Raw genomic sequence first — 16,429 nt, forward strand, 5'->3', positions numbered from 1 at the left:
TAGCGAGCAACGAGCGTGCGGCCCTGGAAAGACCATGGTTGATGAGTTCTCTTGGCCTAGCCATCTAATTTTGGCATGAGGGTCCCGGACATGGATGGTGGTCGGACTAGGAGGCTACACTACTGTACCAGCACCCTCGACCAGCAGTTTGCAGCCGTCGACTCAACAGGTAGTAGGGCTTATGTGTGAAGCTGCACGGCAGCCTCGCAGCTACGTGCAAGACAGCATGAATCGTACCAGCGTTTGGCGCGCCGTGGGCAAACTTCAAGGGCCGTCAAGACGCAATTGTACATGGTAAAACCCAACATGGCAGTTCATGGCCGCTCGATTTGGCGCTATGCCTACTGCGGGCGGATGCCATTGGTTCGGTACCTAGGCAGATGCAGGCCCGGCCGAGCGAGAGGGCAGTGGGCAGTCGAGTGAAGATGATGGGACGGCGCACTCCTGACTACGCTTTGTGCCATCCGTGCGCGCCCTTATACTCGTTCATGATCCCGCCGTTTTCTCCGCGCGTGCCCTCCGACTACATCATCGCGTCTCCGCCGTCTGCAATTAGACATTGTCACTCGTTGAACAGGTGCTGCTGCTGCTACCCGCCTCGTGTCTGGTAAGTCGCACACCCAACCCACCCAACTCCCGGGCCCCGGAAGGACTGAGCAACGCCGCACTCGAAACCAACAAGCGGCCCAGGCGATGCGCTGGAAAGTGGCAGAGGCGCATCTTGCCACGACGAGCTTTCCTGCCCCCGCGTACTGCAAGCGAATCCCTCGAGGCGCATAATATTATCAATACGCGGCTAGATCGACACGGCCCTGACGTTGAAACGCGGTAATACGAAGTTGCCCTCAACGACGCTCCCGACTCAGCTCTCACAGCAACACCCGCCGCGCCCGCTCTCCTCATCTCTCGACACTGCGCCAGCACCCTGCATCGCCAGTGGCACGGAAATCAGAGCTAATACCAGACGTTTAGATCAAGTCGTCCATTCGTTACCTGCCCATCCCCACGTTTGGCTCCTTCCTGACCGCACCCGTCGCTCCTTCCTCGACCACAACCGCCACGCATCGCCCGTCTTGGAGTATATGATAGCGCATCTCACATCAGAATAGGCCGCCCGAGGCATTGGTCGCTTCTCGTACTTGGAAACCACAACTCATCAACATGGGCAAGCCAGGCCTAGGGATATTCACCGCCCGTCGGAAGTCTCAGGGCAATGTGTTCGACGAAGTCGACATCGCAACGAGCCCAGTTACCACAACTGCACCCGCTGATTCTGGTGCCTTCCGGGTGCTGAGCAAGACGGAAGTAGAAAAGGCAAAAGAGCAGCGCAAGACACAGGAAAAAGAGAGATCATCAAAGTTTCCTCGCTTCAGCGGCTTCAGCCATCCTGGCAGCAAAAATCGCAACCAGTCCGTTGACGATGAGTCTCCAGGATCGTCAAAACGGTAAGCTTCGTATCCACTAGTCATAGCGTCGGCCGGACTGACCCTTTAATTAGCGACAGCAAGTCAAGCAGTGGGACTCAATTTTCCAATTCGAGACCCTACGCCAATGGCCAACATGGCTCCACCTCTACACTTCCTTCTTCCACCGACACCAGCTCCGACGACAACCTCTTTACTAATATCCCTCGACCGGCCGTCTCACAACACAACAGCTCTCCGGCTCCGTCGTCGGTGAGCGCTTTCCGCAAGAATCTTCCCTCATTGCCCAAGTCAAGCTCCGGCGTCTCCTCATACAAGGATCTGTCAGGGACAGGGTGGAGTGGCAGAAATCGCGCCATGACCACATCCAGCTACGCGAGCACTGCAGTCCCGCCCAAGCTCGAGGGGGATCTGAACTTCGGCGGCTTTGAGGACGACATGTTTGGCCATTTAAGCCGCAAGGAATCTCCCGAAATTCAACGAGAGACCGCAGGACGCTCACTGCTTTCGGAGAAGCGCACGTTCCAAGCAGAACCCATCAAGATTCTACCGCCCACTGGCATTGAACCGCCAATGAAGAGCTGGGACAGTCGCAACTCTACCGACAACCTCATGGCTTCTCCGAATTCAGACAACGACTCGCCGCCGCCGCCGCCGCCTCCCCACAAATACTCATCGTATGCGCCAGTCGCCTCAGAAAGCCCAACCTTCCAACCAGCACCTACTTTCGAAGATGCAGATGCACAGTTCGTACGCAAATCATATACCGATAGGAAGTCATATCGTGAAAGCTCTCCGGAACAACAGCTCAACTCCACCTCAACGTCGTCTGCCAATTCCTACCAGACCCCCTATTCATCTCGATCAGCCACTGTTTCGAGCACGACCACAAACACAACCCCCAAAGCTTCCCTCGCTCGGACGGCCTCTCCATACAATGACGCTGAGGACGAAGACTTGTTCGCGCCGTCGAAGCCTGCTCCCAAGCAACAAATCACGACAGCAAAGAAACCTGCCGCAGTAGCCTCAGACAGCAACACTGCATCCGTCCCTGGTACAGCGGCTGGTAGGAGAGTAATGTCGCAGGCCGAATTCAGGGAATACCAAAAGAAGCAAATGAACAAGCCACCACCTGAGGAAAGCTCCGACGACGAAGACTACGAGGACGAGGAGGATGCTATCAAGAGAAGAGAGGAAGAAGAGCTCATGAGACGCAAGAATCAGCAGATGCACTTTGCCCGCGAGGCTATGCGACGGTCTACCACAGCTCCTGGGGGTCTTGCAGAGCCGGGAGCAGATCACATGGGCTTCCCGTCGGAAACTTCCATGAAGGCCGAAGAATGGGAAGACGAGGATGTACCGCTCGGCATTCTCGCCCAACACGGCTTCCCCAGTCAAGCTCGCAACAGATTCCCCAGTCAACCGACGAACTCGATGCCTTCCTACATACCCGATCGCCCGGCCTCAGCAGGTGCCATGAGTCAACGTGGCATGGGCCAGGGGAATCTGCCTGCTTTCGCGAGACATTTGCCCCAGGATCCGTACAACTCCTCTTTCATTGGAGGAGGCTTGGTCCGGCCGACGAACCGAGAGTCTATGGGCTTCAATGGCTTTGCGCGTGGTCCTGGATCAGTCGCAGGCGGCTCGATTGCTGGAGACATGGGCATGGGCCCTAACATGATGTATCAAGATGCTGGTATGTCGCAGCCTTCGCTCGTGGACCAGATCCAGATGAGGGATATGACCAAGCAAAAGTACATGGGCGGTGCCTCGGCGAAAAAGCCCCAGGGAGGGCCTTTCACTGGTGTTCTCGGACAGCAAATGAACACGAACGGCCAACCTCAGAACCCGATGCGGATGTCACACATGCCCATGATGAGCGGCATGAACCCCATGATGAACCCCATGATGGGTGGGCAAATGCAGGGAATGGGCATGGGACAGATGGGATACCCAATGCAGCAAGGGAACGACTACATGCAGCAGATGCAGCAGATGCAACAAATGCAGCAGATGATCGCCATGCAGCAAATGCAGCTACAGATGATGCAGCAGCAGCCCCAACAACAAGATCCCCGGATGTCGATGGCGATGCCCAACCCCGGCTACGCGGGTAGCACGATGGGCAGTACAATGGGAGGCGGGGGTTTCCTTAATGTACCGAACGGACAAAACCGACCTATGTCTTTCATGTCAGGCAACGGAAACCAACCACAGCAGCGCGCCATGTCGTTCATGGGCCCGAATCCAGGGTACACTCCCTCCATCGCCCCATCCGAGCGTTCTAACATTGGTCTGTCTGCTAGGTACCGACCTGTCGTCAACCACTCCGACGCTGTCTCCAACGGCACCTCGATGACACTCCAAGCCTCGGGCGGCGGCGCAAACCAGGCTAGGACCAGCACCATCAAGGGCATCTTGAAGAAGGGTAGCCCTGGCCCGCAAATGATGGCCCCCGCTGAGACGGACGACGCGGACGAAGACTGGGGCAAGATGGCTGCACGTAAGAACAAGCACTCCAAGGGCAAGGAGAACAACAGCTCCGGACTTGAAGATCTCACTCGCGGTCTCAACATCTAGGTGTTGTTACGCACATTCGCGACGCATACACGAACCTTTTTCTCATCGCACCTACAAACGCATTACATTAGAAACGCCCGCGTACAACGGATATCATGGTTCCAGGGAAAGAAAAACAACAAGAAGAAACGAGTCCCGTTAATTGTTCTTTCCTCCTCCTCCCATTCCACCACCACTTTCTTGAAGATATATGGAAGCGATTTAACATGGCCAATGGCCAAGATTCTTGTATTTCTCTTTTCATTTACCGGCATTTACAGGTGGCGTTTTTGTTTCTGTTGAACTGAAGGAAAACATACATGTTGCAACAGCTCTAGGCGTTGTTTTACCTTTTTCTTCTTATTCTTTTCTTATCTCTTCTTCTTTTCGGCTCCGCTAGGCTGTCTTATCTAGCATGTGGCATCGACGGCAGATATATCCACATTAGGGCATTTGTGGTGTGGGGTAAATTGGGAAATGATCCATCTATCTTTGTTCTTCTGATCTGCATGAAAGGGTCCGGTGTTGTTTTTTCGGAGCGTCGAACATGGTCAGGGACGAAGATAGCGGGAAAGGGCATACGAGGGAATTGAGCTTGAGAGGGAGCTGACGGGCTTCTTCTCGTAATAATAATTATGGATATATACCCTTTGCGAAGCGTCTTTGTATGCACAATCTTCACTCTATCTCTGGCTACACATGTGCACTCGTGATTGTTCTCGGTGTTTGCATTATGATTTGTTGATGATTGATTAATAAGTCACTTGGAATGGTATCTAGCAACTGTGCTGGAAACACTTTGTCCAGGAACGTATTCCACGTGTCTACACCAAAGACGCCCAAAACGCCCCGTTTCATGACCATTTCAGTCACTTGCTGTGGATGCAGTCCCTCACCGCTCCGTCTTGCCGTCTCTGTCTAACAGCTCCCGCGCCGCGATGATCTCGGCCTCGTCGTAGCCTTGCCAGGCCTTCTTTCCTGACTTGTATTGCCTTATGATTTCTGCGAGCTTGTTTGTAGCGATTTCCTCGAGCTTCTTGACGGTTTGGGCGTTGGGGACGGGGACGTCATCGTCTTCTTGTGTGTTGCGCTTGGCTGCTGAGTCGGAGTCAGAGAGTATGGCATTGAGCTTCGTGGTGAGGAGCTTGAGGCCGTAGTAGCCGCGGAGGTAGGCGTCGTTGAGCTCGACGGAGCGGCAGAAGTGCTTTAGTGAGAGGGCGAGGGAGCTGAGGCTGGGTGGGTTGTTGGAGGCTGTGGAGAGGTAGTGTAGGGTCGCAATGTGTGCGTGAGCCTGAGGGCGGGTTAGTACACGTATGGCATCGTCGGGGCACTGTGGTACTCACACTCCATGCATTCGGTGTGATGAGCAGAACCTCCTCTGCGCAGTATATCGCCTGTCCCCACGCTGCCTGGCTCGCATACAGCTCGCTTGCCTCGGCCCATGCCTCGGAGTCGGTGGGGCTGTTCTTCAGGAGCACGGCCACGGCGGTGATGGCATCGGCGGTCCTGCCCAGCGCCTTGAGCACGGCAACCCTCCGCTTCCGGATGCTCATGTTGGTGCGGTCGTCGCGGAGTATCTTCTCATACGCCTCGAACACTTTCTCCAGCTCGGCGTCTGACCGGGCCGTTGCTTCGTTGTAGATGCCGCGCAATGTGATGATGCGCTCGTTGTGGTCGCCGAATCGGGCCTCGAGGCGCTGCAGAATTGACAGGGCGGCATTCTCGTCGCCGGTGCGGAGTGTCGACAGGAAGAGGTTCTCGTGGATGGTCCATGTTTCGGGTGTCTCGCGGGAGAAGAGCAGCGAGAGGGGCCACGGGAGCGTCGACGTTGGTGTTGTGGAGAGGACGAGGGGGGCTTTTTGGGACAGGGCGAGGGCGGTGGGCGGTGGTATTTGCGCGGGTGGAGAGAGGAGGTTGGCTTGTGTCATGCTGGCGGCTGCGGGCGTCGACTTTAGGTGTCGGGTGCGTGTCAATGGCGACAGAGTGTCTGGAGAAGCATGTCGAGTTAGGTAAGCTGATGGGGATGCCTGTCCCAAGCTTCCGCCGGCGAAACTAGCGGGCGTTCGGTAGTGGAGCCTCTGGACTCCAGGTGCACGTCAACAGCCTCGACCCGACAAGCAGTCGCTTTCCCTGCAGACGACCGACTAGAGCCCGCTTTCATGTCGCCAAACACGCCCGCCATGACGACCGCCTCCCAATGATGATGCCTAGTCGCCCACCACCTTCACTCTCACGCTGCACACCTACCCCTCCTCGCGCGCCTGCACACCTCGACACACGACTGCGTGACGCTGCCTGAGCCACGCCAGAATGCAATGCTCGCCAAATCTCCAATACAAGTGTCGTGACTAACAGTCCCCTAGGTTCGAGAAATCTCTCTTCGACCTCATTCGGGGCCTCCGAAACCACAAAGGCAGCGAGCGCGAGTACATCGCCGAGAGCATAAAAGAATGTCGCAAGGAAATACGGACCAACGACATGGACCTCAAGGCCACGGCCCTCATGAAGCTCACGTACCTCGAGATGTTCGGCCACGACATGTCTTGGGCCAGCTTCAACGTCCTCGAGGTCATGTCAAGCTCCAAGTTCAAGCAGAAGCGCACGGGTTACCTGGCCGCAGTACAGAGCTTTCGACGGGATACCGAAGTCCTCGTGCTCGCCGAGAACCAGCTCAAGAAGGACATCATGAGCTCGAGTCCCCAGTACATCGCCCTCCCGCTAGGCGCCATACCACACGTCATAAACCCGAGCATGGCCAACTCGGTCCTCTCCGACCTAATACCGCGCCTGACGCATTCGCACGCAATGGTCCGGAAGAAGACTGTCGTAACACTATACCGCCTGGCTCTTGTGTATCCAGAGACACTGCGGCCCGCATGGCCTAAGATCAAGGAGCGCTTGTTAGATGACAATGAGGATGCGAGCGTCACAGCGGCAATCGTCAACGTCGTGTGTGAGCTGGGATGGCGGAGACCACAGGACTTCCTACCGCTTGCACCGAGACTATTTGATCTCTTAGTAGAAGGAGGCAATAACTGGATGGCTATTAAGCTCATCAAACTTGTAAGCACTCAGCTCAGAGGACATAAACCCAGAACTTGAACTGACCTGCCTTAGTTTGCAACGTTAACCCCATTAGAACCCCGACTCATCAAGAAACTGCTACCTCCGTTGACCAAGATTATACGGGAGACGTCTGCCATGTCGTTACTTTACGAATGTATCAGTGGTATCATCCAGGGTGGTATCCTAGAAGCCGTAGAAGGCACTGCTGAAGGTGAGGAGGTAGCAAAGCTATGTGTTGGAAAACTACGAGGCATGATGATCATAGAGGGAGATGCAAACTGTAAGCTAATATACACTGTTATTCGACGTCTGGCTTCTCATCAATCTGCAGTAAAATATGTCGCACTACTCGCGTTCGAGAAGATCGTCACCTCACATCCATACTTGGTTTCCCAGCAGCAAGACGTCATCCTCGAATGCATAGACGATCCCGATATCTCAATACGAATGCGTGCTTTGGATCTGGTGGTTGGCATGGTTAATGCAGACAACCTCACAGCGATTGTTGGAAGGTTGATGCGACAGCTTCGAAACGCACCAATCGCCTCAGCGGCGAGCGATCCCAACAACGACAGAGGTAGGCTGACTGGCATATCACCTTATGGTGACGACGACTCCGACGCAGAAGAGAATCTGCCTCAGCACGAACAGAAATCCGACCAGCCGCCGCCACTGCCAGACGACTACAGGATAAGCGTCATTCGGAGGATCCTGGAGATGTGCTCACGCGATACTTACAGCAACATTGCCGACTTCGAATGGTACATTGATGTACTTACTCAGCTAGTCAGGGTATCACCGGCAACAAAAGCAACCTCGGTTATGGAAGAGGAGGAAGAAATAGAACATTCAGACGACATTGGTGGTGGCATCGGACACGAATTGCAGAACGTTGCCATTCGGGTGAAGAGCGTTCGATCAGAAGCTATAGATGCCGCACAGTCGCTCGTGCTCGTTGATCGGAGAGACCAAATGTTCCCAGCATCCGGAAACGGCGGCCAAGGTGTACTGGAATACGCTGGCTGGCTGGTTGGAGAGTACGCCAACTACCTCACCCGCCCAGAGCCAGTCATGACCTCTCTGCTACACCCATCTTCTCTCCAATTATCTTCGAGGACGCTCGCTGTATATCTGCAAGCGATACCCAAGGTCTTCTCTAGCATGGCTGGAAACGATCAAGTCTCATGGACTCCGGAGCGCAAAACGCTAATGTCCCTTCTCATGGCTCGTATTATCCACTTTTTGGAGCCGCTCTCCACACATCCTAGTCTGGAAGTCCAAGAACGGGCAGTTGAGTACCTTGAACTCATGCGTCTCGCGGCAGAAGCTGCATCAGGCACTGCTGCTAGCGCGGACCAGGACGCATTCACCGATCCACCTCTACTACTTACTCAAGCTATACCTGCCCTCTTTTCTGGCGCTGAGCTTAACCCGGTCGCTCCTGGTGCTCAACGCAAGGTTCCTTTGCCTGAAGATCTGGATCTGGATACACCAATCAACCCCAACCTACAGCATTTGCTCTACACAGCCGATGCAGAAGGCTTTGAGACAGAGGAGGATGATGTATATGCGGCTTATTCGGAGCCTGCAGCCGCATACTCAGAGCCTCCTGCTGTTGCTGCACCGGCTGCAGATCGCCTGGATGCCCCGCATAAAGAACCTACATCATATCAAAACGCAGCGGAAGATGAATATCTGGACGCTGATATCATTGCGCGTCGGAAAGCTGAAAGGAAAGAACGCTACAAAGATGACCCATTCTACATCGACCCCGAAGCGGATAAAGGCAGCGGCGCAGTCACACCACTGAGTAGGATAGTGCGAGATGGCAACAGGGAGAACAACGAGCTCGATATCGATTCGATTCCAATAATGGAGCTCAATCTCGACAGCAAAGGGTCATCGTCTGAACATCTACCGCGATCGCGGAGTCCGCGCAAGCCTGTGCGCAAAGTCGACATCATGGGCGATGAGACACTTGGACCTGCTGCACCAGACGCTTCGAGAGATGACATCGTGCAACCACGTCCAGGGAAGACGAAAAAATCACTGTTGCAGGTGGACAGCTCCGGTCTTGGGTCGTTGAGCTTGGATGACGAAGGCATATCGAATCGCAAGCTCACTCAACTCGAAGTCGAAAGGAAGGCCCAGGAAGACGCGGAGATGAAGAAGGCGCTCCAGGAAGTCGAGCGACTACGGCTTGAGATGCAGCGAGCGAGCGAGAGATTACACGTCAAAGAAGAAGTCGCCGTCAAGAAAAAGAAGAGAAAGGTCAGAAAGGTTGCTGTGGAAGGAGATGAGCCAGCCGAAACGCCTCCACCGGAAGCGGAAGTTGGTGAAGAGGAAAAAGCAGCGCCTATCAAGAAGAAGAAAAAGAAGAAGGTCAAACCTGAGGGCCAAGATGAGAACGCAGCTGAAGGCGCAGCTGAGGGCGAGGAAGAAGGCAAAGTCAAGAAGAAGAAAAAGAAGAGGCGGACTGTGGTCATGGATGAGGGTGCCGATGCACCGGAGGAGTAGTAGCCTAGGCACGCTGCAGATGGGTGTCTGAGTCTTGGACAAATGTGATATCAAATGCTCAATGGTAATTTGCTACCACAAAATCGGCTATACCAAGTCCCCTTGATGCCGCAACGATGCCTCTATAACGCCGTATGCCCTATGTAGTTGACGCAAGAAAGTGGCCTCAAAGCCAAGTTGCTCCTCCAAGCTGTTTCCAACTTCTCCCTTTTATCCGCTCTCCCAGCATATATGTGTGCGATGTGTAGTCCCCCCGTGTTTGTAGAATCGAAATCGAAGTAGAGGCCCAAGTCGTATTCGTCCGGTAACCGATCGCATCGCGTCGCATGACCCCAGCTTTCTAAAAGAAGAGCTTAAGGACCTCGAAGAGCAGACCGCCGACTAGTATGAAAGCAAGAACAACTGTGGGAATACTAGTCAGTACATGTCGTCACAAGATCTAAGAAAGTAGACCACGGGGCGAAAAGAACGTACTGATCCAGAACCTGCTAATGGGGCTCTTCTGAGGCGCCCTCTTCTTGACCACGGGCTCCGTTGACTCGGGCTTGCCCATCTTCTTCTCCTGCGCCTTGGCGAAACGCATGTTTGCCTGGCGCTGTTGTGGTGTTTGCGCCTGTAGGATTGGTGGCCATGGTTAGCTACCTATTCCATCTGTGGTATGAATGCGACAAAAGGAGGGAGAGCCGCTCCATTGCGCCGCGAAGGGGATGGTGTCGTACCATTATGATGTGTGTTTGTGTACGTGGAACGAGGTAGATGGCTGTAAATCGCGCGGTCCAGGAAGGGTTTCGGGAAAAAGGAAGCGAGCGTCTAGTGTCTGGTAAGAGGGGAGAAGAGAAGCGGAAATGAGGGTTCAAGATGTATGGTGAACGTGTTCCCTTTGGAAAGTGCATCGCGTGGGTCTGTGCGGCGGCGCTAGGGTACCGGCATTAGCTGAATACGCGGAGATAGTGGACGGAGGTTTATACCGTTTTCTGTCTGGAGGCACTTTTGTCGTATCTGCGCTTCTTTGCACGTGGAGAGCTCTACCACCGTCGGCGCAATAATCTGTGTCGCATATTCGCAAACAACCCAACGTTATACTTTTCGTTCTTCGACACCTCCCCTCCCGCAATACCTGGCGACCACGCAGCGGCGACCGAACGAGCTCAGAAGCGGGGACAAAAGTTGGCAGCTTTACGACACCATGAATCACATCAGAGCAACACGGTCGATATGGAGTAGAAGCGCGATACCCAATCGCATAGGCCAGACATCCCGAAGAACATACGCAGCCGAAGCACCACCGCATCCCCCCAGCTCGCCGCCAAACCCAAACTCAGCACCGCCGCCAAAAGAGCCATCGCGGGTAGTACGTCATACCCCAACAACCACCCTCCCTCTACCCTCCATACTAACAAAATCCCTCACAGGGCGCATACTACGGCACCTTCGGCTCGCCCCTCCTAAAATGCTTCCTCGGCGCCCTCTTCACATACCAACTCACCTACTACCTGTGGTACAAACTCGAAACCATCGAAGAGACACACGACACAAAAGCCGAGATACGCGATTTGCAAGAGGAGCTGCGGCAGGCGATTGAGAAACAGCGGTGGATGGCGCAGCAGAAGTGGGGACAGGCTACGGAGGCGATGGAGAGGGAGAGGGAGGAGTTTGGGCAGGCGGTTGATGCGGTTGTGGAGGAGGTTAGGGAGGGGGCTGATGAGGTGGGGAAGGGGACGAGGGCTGTGGGGAGAGTTGCTAGAGGGGGTTGGTGGCCTTGGTGAGGGTGCGGATTTTGGTGCGTGGATGCTGGTGTGGTGGGTCAGAGGGTTTGAGGCTTCATGGAGGGCATTTGTATAATATAATGATATGTAGATCAGATGGATGGATGATACCCCTCAGAAATACTGTATTCTTACACTTGATTGGTTGTCGCCGGTCGATCTGCCTCTCTGCTCATGCCCATGTGCTACGCTATCTTCCTTTGTAATATCGCATCAGTCTGATATTCGCGCCAACTTTCTTTCAAGCCTCACATCTATCAAACTCTCGTCTTTCATGTCCTTAGATTAGCCAGTCTACCGCATCTCCCATACTCGGCGTCGAGGGCGTGCGGTCGACGGACGCCATCTTTGCGCCGACTTTACATGGGCAGCGCAAGCCTCATTGCCCAGAAATCAATTCCATCAATCCACCAGATGGCCATGCTGTCGGGTTCTTTGCTCTGTCGACTTACATGTACGGGATTCACATGACTGCAGTATTACTAGCACTCGGTAGATCCTCGTCATAGTCATCGCATCGATTCGGTGGCCCAAGACGGCAATGCAACATATCTTCACAAAGGTATTCTCAACCGAAGAACTCGCCAGAGACGAGCGACTCCCACGGTTTACCGGTATCCCAGACGCTCTTCATGAGCGTACTGATTTTGGGTACCTGATACGGAGTAAGCAAGTCAGTCTTTACTTTCTGATGGCAGGAGCTTACATGGTTCAGTCCGAAGCCCTCCACACTCCTCAGCCGCTCAATGATCTTCTCCCTCTGTCCTTCATCTTGCGCATCGCAGCCAGCAGCAAACATGGGAAAGATCAAACATGCCTCTGCTGTACTTCCTCTCCGGATCTTGTACAGTAGGCCCACAATCTCTCGCACGGCTTGCTGAACTTCGTGGTCCATGGCGGGTTTTCCGAGAACGCGACGATACAAGTGGATTAGACCTGCCCAGTGGAATAATTCGTTGGTGGCGTAGATCTCGGTTGCATCCCATGCACCTTCAGACTCAGAGGAAGTACTCGAGCGGTGGTTACATCCTTTCCTAATGTTGCGGTCCAGTAAGCCTTCCTCCAGTGCGTGACGAAGCTCCACGGCTTCCTCTACAATCTCAGGGCTAGGAGTCCAGCCCTCCCTTACATTGCCTTCTTCGTCGATACGCTGCGGTTCACAGCGCTTCGCTAATTCAGAAACGCGAGCCAATGATCCTACACATCTTGTCGTAAAGCCCATTAGACAGTCAATCTCAAAATCTTCGTCCGCGGAAGCGTTTTCGCTAGACCAGTAGAAGGAGCCAAGAGGTGTATCGTTCTTGTTCCCACTCAATGAGCCGAGGACGTCGAGGTATGCGAACCAACGCGAAAGGAAGTAGGCCACGCGATCATGCCGTCCCATGCCCTTTGGTCCGCCACGCTGGATGATCATCTGGCGTGCCATGGTTAGATGGCTTTGCCAGGATACAGGTACCTCGAATGTTCCAGAAGATATAACTTCCAGACTCGCCATCATTATCACTGCTGCTAGAGTACTGTCGGATACAGTGTTGGGATCATCGTTGAGCGCTTCACGTAGCTTGGGAAACACGTCTTGCACCCAGACGGCGATGCGATTTGAGGGCTCGGGGTGATTGAGCATGCGTGCTCGGTGTGCAGCGCTATATGCGAGAAGAAGATTCATTATGTTCTCGTCTTGTACAGCCACTGCCACTGTTAACAATGATCCATGAAGATTAGCGTTCACCTACTCTCTGGTAAAATCTCGCGAAACGGATTCCGCTCGCAGTCATGGTTAACAAGAACCCGCGCTGTGTGATTGATGAAGTGATGGAAGTACAAGAGATTCATCTGGTTCTCTACGAGCAGTGACGGCAGTGGTTCTAAAGACTTCGAAATCCTGATCGGAACTGGTTTTGCATAATAACCCCCGCTTTCGAAGGCCATGTCTTTGCCGTGGGGGTCAGTGCTACCATACGATATGTCCTCGTTAAACCCCATGGTGTTGCTTTGTGGGCTGAAGATGGCAATAGCAGAAAAGTCGTCATTCCTCGGAGAATCGATATCAGGGAGACCCAAGTCGTATCCGTAGGTGGTGAAAGCAGAATCAGCAATAGGATATTGTCGGCCACGTCCGACCTCATCACCGGCCGGCCGTGATCGCTTTCTTGGAAGATCATTGATGAGAGACTGGACAGACACACGACGGAGATCCGGCGGTGATTGTGCTGAATTTTGCGGTGTTGACGACGTTTGCATAATGTTTCCTTCAGAGCCAATTGACATCGGTGTTAGCGGCATAGCCGAGTATGGACTGTATGGCGTTGGTGAAAGTGTGTTTGGCGAATTTGTGTCTGGGAACGTTGGTGTGTTCGAGTCTGTAGAGAAGCCATACTGCTGGCGTTTGGCCATCGAATCCACTGAACCCTGCAGTGGCGGCGGCATCGTAGGATTGGCATATGTGAACCCAGTGTTACGGGGGTTGGGTGCACCCGAATCATACGTAACATGCGACCGAGCGTCAACAGTACTCTGATACTGTGTATGATTGTAGGGAACGGACGTGAACGTTTGGTTTTGAAGGTAGATGTCCGCACCCGACGCTTCAGTACGGATGGCATCATGCGGCTTTTGCATCAAAGCTGGATCAATGGAATGCGTAGATCTAGGTGGGGATGTTCGTGATGTTGATCGTGCATGTTGTGATTGCACGGGGTGTTCGGGGGCAGACGAGAAAACGTTCTCTTCAAATGGGAAGGAGGACTGGTACGGACTGCCAGACGCTGCACTCGAAGCATCAGAGGCTGTACTTGTCTTATCTTTCTTTGAACGGCCTCCCCAGTTGAGTCTTATGCTGTAGTCGCATGTTTCCCCTTGGCGCTCGCAATTGGTACAGCTTGGCTTTTCTTCTCCACTGTGAGATGCTATTAGTACTCTCTGATGAGACCACGATTGGTACTGCTTTACCATTTGACCTTTCGAGCTTTACACGGCCTGTGTTTGGTGAGTGAGAATGAACAGACTCCATTGATCTAGGATAATACCAGCAGCCATTTCGCGATCTTCTTTTAGGTTCTACCCCGGGTTTCTTTGGTCGAGGCATGGCGCTTTAGATTGACAGGGAAAGCAAAGATAGTGCAAATGATGACTGAAGCTGATGCTCGCGCGGCTGGTGAACGCCACGCTAAGACCATGCCATACGGGGCCGACTCGGCAGGCTGGGGTAGCCTTTGGGCGTCGAGCAGCAGTGCACCGGGGTGCCGGGTACTAAGGTATTGGGTTGGTTGCACTGCATGCGTTCACCTAGCGCGCTCTAACGAGCGACAGGACGGTTGCCGCGATGAGGGTCTGTATACGATCGCTTAGATAAGGTTGCAAGGTCCGACAGCAGCCCTGGAGTTGTTCCGTCCGAAGTAGGGATTTAATCGGAGAAGGAGCGATAAGGACCCCCGCACTTTGCAGCGCCTCCAATCATGACCCTGGAATCCGATGCTTCACGCGCTAAGTGGGCCAGACACAAGTTCGGCAAGATCGACACCGGATCAACTTTTGTGATCCTGATGCTAATCTTGTGGGCTTCGCGCTTGAATTTGGGGTCTTTCCACAAGTAACTCTGGTTATGTACGGATGTATATCAGCAATCACCATCCTATCGAGGTCTGATTCTGATCATACTGGGCTTTGAAGGCCTTTGTACGGCAATCTCTTGCCTACACGTATATCAGCCCTTTCCCATGCTACTAGCAGCCATAGGAGCATATGATCGTTACTGCTAGCGCTCGTTACTGGAGACTGCTCTCAAAGTAGATGCTTCTGACATTGCTCGAATGGTAGAATCAGAATCCGTGGAGCTAGTATGCGAGTCAATTGATATGACCGACGGACTGGCGGACGTGCTAGGTCGCTCTTCTTCACTCAGCTCGTTCCTGTCTATCATCTCTTCGTCCTCACTCTCATGACCTGCGTTTGCAGATTCAGCTTCCAGGGCAGTCATACGATTCACAAACTCCTTTTGTAATTCCTTAAGCCATGCAGTGAGAACCTCCCCCTCTAACACACCAGTGTGTGCTTGAACGAGATGCTCCTTGAGATTGAGGACGAGCTTGCGTCGCTTCTCCTTGAGCACAGTTTCGGATGCTTTCTTCTTTCGCAGCATATGACGCTCGACCTGTTGTGCAACCAAGGTAGCATGCTCCACAACCCCGGGTGGGAAAGGAACCACACGCGCAAGCGTTAGGCCATAGTGGATCTCTTGGACGACTCCCTGGGCGGTCTTGTAGAGCATCGTCATGCTGTGCGCGTCTTCCATCTAAGAATGTGAGTGGTTTAATGTGGGAAGAATGGAAACGCCCTCACCTCAACTGCCAGGTGTAGGTTCTGAACTCCAGCGCGGTCACTCATGATAGTCGCAAGATCTTTGAAGTGGGTTGCGAACCAAACAAGAGCCTTGTGATACGTTAGAAGGCGGCAGCAATGGGGTATATTCACATACGCGACTCGAAACGAGGGCTTCCGCGATAGCTAACGCAATGGCTAGACCATCTCTAGTACTGGTGCCTCGACCTAGCTCATCGATTAGGACTCTACTTTCTGTCAGCAATGATATGGTACCCACTTATGGATCGGTCTCCTACAAGCTACGTCGATCAACATTGCGTAGGATGAATGCAATCTCTTTCATTTCGGCGGCAAAGGTAGAAACATTAGTTTCAATGTTGTCATCCATGCCCAGTCTAGCGAACAGCTGATGCAGAATAGGAAATGACGCATAGTTAGCAGGAACGCTGCAAGCAGTTAGTGCACAGAGATTCAGAGTTTGTAATCCAATCAAACGTACTAGCAGCCGATCTGAGCCATGATTGTCATCAAAGCCACGGATCGGATATAAGTGCTCTTGCCACTCATGTTGCAACCAGTGATGATCTGGAACCGCGTCTGTTGTGTAGCATAGACATCGTTGGGGACAAATTTGCTCTTCATGATCTTTTCCTTGATCGGGTGTCTTCCGGCCTCGATTGCAAGCGTATCGGTGAGCTGCGGCTGAGCTGAGGAGATGTCAGCCTGGCTTACGTTGAGCGCCATGGAACGGATGCTACCTACTGTAGTTATTCACTG

The 16,429-nt window shown here is 53.4% G+C and overlaps 7 protein-coding genes across 7 annotated transcripts; 3 read left to right on the plus strand and 4 right to left on the minus strand.

Moving 5' to 3' along the window:
* Nucleotides 1-1,161: 1,161 nt before the first annotated feature.
* J4E79_006127 (uncharacterized protein) lies at nucleotides 1,162-4,004 on the plus strand (the record flags this gene model as incomplete). The annotated part of the gene is made up of 2 exons (XM_049354999.1): nucleotides 1,162-1,445; nucleotides 1,658-4,004. The coding sequence occupies 2 exons, from the start codon at nucleotides 1,162-1,164 to the stop codon at nucleotides 4,002-4,004; spliced, it is 2,631 nt and encodes an 876-aa protein (XP_049210395.1).
* Nucleotides 4,005-4,875: 871 nt separating this feature from the next.
* Nucleotides 4,876-5,911, minus strand: J4E79_006128 (uncharacterized protein; the record flags this gene model as incomplete). Its single annotated transcript, XM_049355000.1, has 2 exons — nucleotides 4,876-5,274; nucleotides 5,327-5,911. 2 exons carry the CDS (start codon nucleotides 5,909-5,911, stop codon nucleotides 4,876-4,878), a joined length of 984 nt encoding a protein of 327 aa, XP_049210396.1.
* A 387-nt stretch (nucleotides 5,912-6,298) lies between these two features.
* J4E79_006129 (uncharacterized protein) lies at nucleotides 6,299-9,566 on the plus strand (the record flags this gene model as incomplete). Its single annotated transcript, XM_049355001.1, is given in 4 exon segments — nucleotides 6,299-6,327; nucleotides 6,347-7,046; nucleotides 7,101-7,329; nucleotides 7,381-9,566. The coding sequence occupies 4 exon segments, from the start codon at nucleotides 6,299-6,301 to the stop codon at nucleotides 9,564-9,566; spliced, it is 3,144 nt and encodes a 1,047-aa protein (XP_049210397.1).
* Nucleotides 9,567-9,906: 340 nt separating this feature from the next.
* On the minus strand, nucleotides 9,907-10,149 carry J4E79_006130 (uncharacterized protein; the record flags this gene model as incomplete). The annotated part of the gene is made up of 2 exons (XM_049355002.1): nucleotides 9,907-9,968; nucleotides 10,041-10,149. 2 exons carry the CDS (start codon nucleotides 10,147-10,149, stop codon nucleotides 9,907-9,909), a joined length of 171 nt encoding a protein of 56 aa, XP_049210398.1.
* A 603-nt stretch (nucleotides 10,150-10,752) lies between these two features.
* J4E79_006131 (uncharacterized protein) lies at nucleotides 10,753-11,332 on the plus strand (the record flags this gene model as incomplete). Its single annotated transcript, XM_049355003.1, has 2 exons — nucleotides 10,753-10,917; nucleotides 10,979-11,332. 2 exons carry the CDS (start codon nucleotides 10,753-10,755, stop codon nucleotides 11,330-11,332), a joined length of 519 nt encoding a protein of 172 aa, XP_049210399.1.
* Nucleotides 11,333-11,900: 568 nt separating this feature from the next.
* On the minus strand, nucleotides 11,901-13,600 carry J4E79_006132 (uncharacterized protein; the record flags this gene model as incomplete). The annotated part of the gene is made up of 3 exons (XM_049355004.1): nucleotides 11,901-11,987; nucleotides 12,039-13,021; nucleotides 13,066-13,600. 3 exons carry the CDS (start codon nucleotides 13,598-13,600, stop codon nucleotides 11,901-11,903), a joined length of 1,605 nt encoding a protein of 534 aa, XP_049210400.1.
* A 1,486-nt stretch (nucleotides 13,601-15,086) lies between these two features.
* J4E79_006133 (uncharacterized protein) lies at nucleotides 15,087-16,396 on the minus strand (the record flags this gene model as incomplete). Its single annotated transcript, XM_049355005.1, has 5 exons — nucleotides 15,087-15,623; nucleotides 15,671-15,760; nucleotides 15,807-15,897; nucleotides 15,949-16,098; nucleotides 16,152-16,396. 5 exons carry the CDS (start codon nucleotides 16,394-16,396, stop codon nucleotides 15,087-15,089), a joined length of 1,113 nt encoding a protein of 370 aa, XP_049210401.1.
* Between the last annotated feature and the right edge of the window lie 33 nt (nucleotides 16,397-16,429).

This window comes from Alternaria viburni (genome assembly GCF_023758015.1).
Source record: "Alternaria viburni strain BMP 2772 chromosome Unknown scaffold_12, whole genome shotgun sequence".
NCBI classification, from domain to species: domain Eukaryota; kingdom Fungi; phylum Ascomycota; class Dothideomycetes; order Pleosporales; family Pleosporaceae; genus Alternaria; species Alternaria viburni.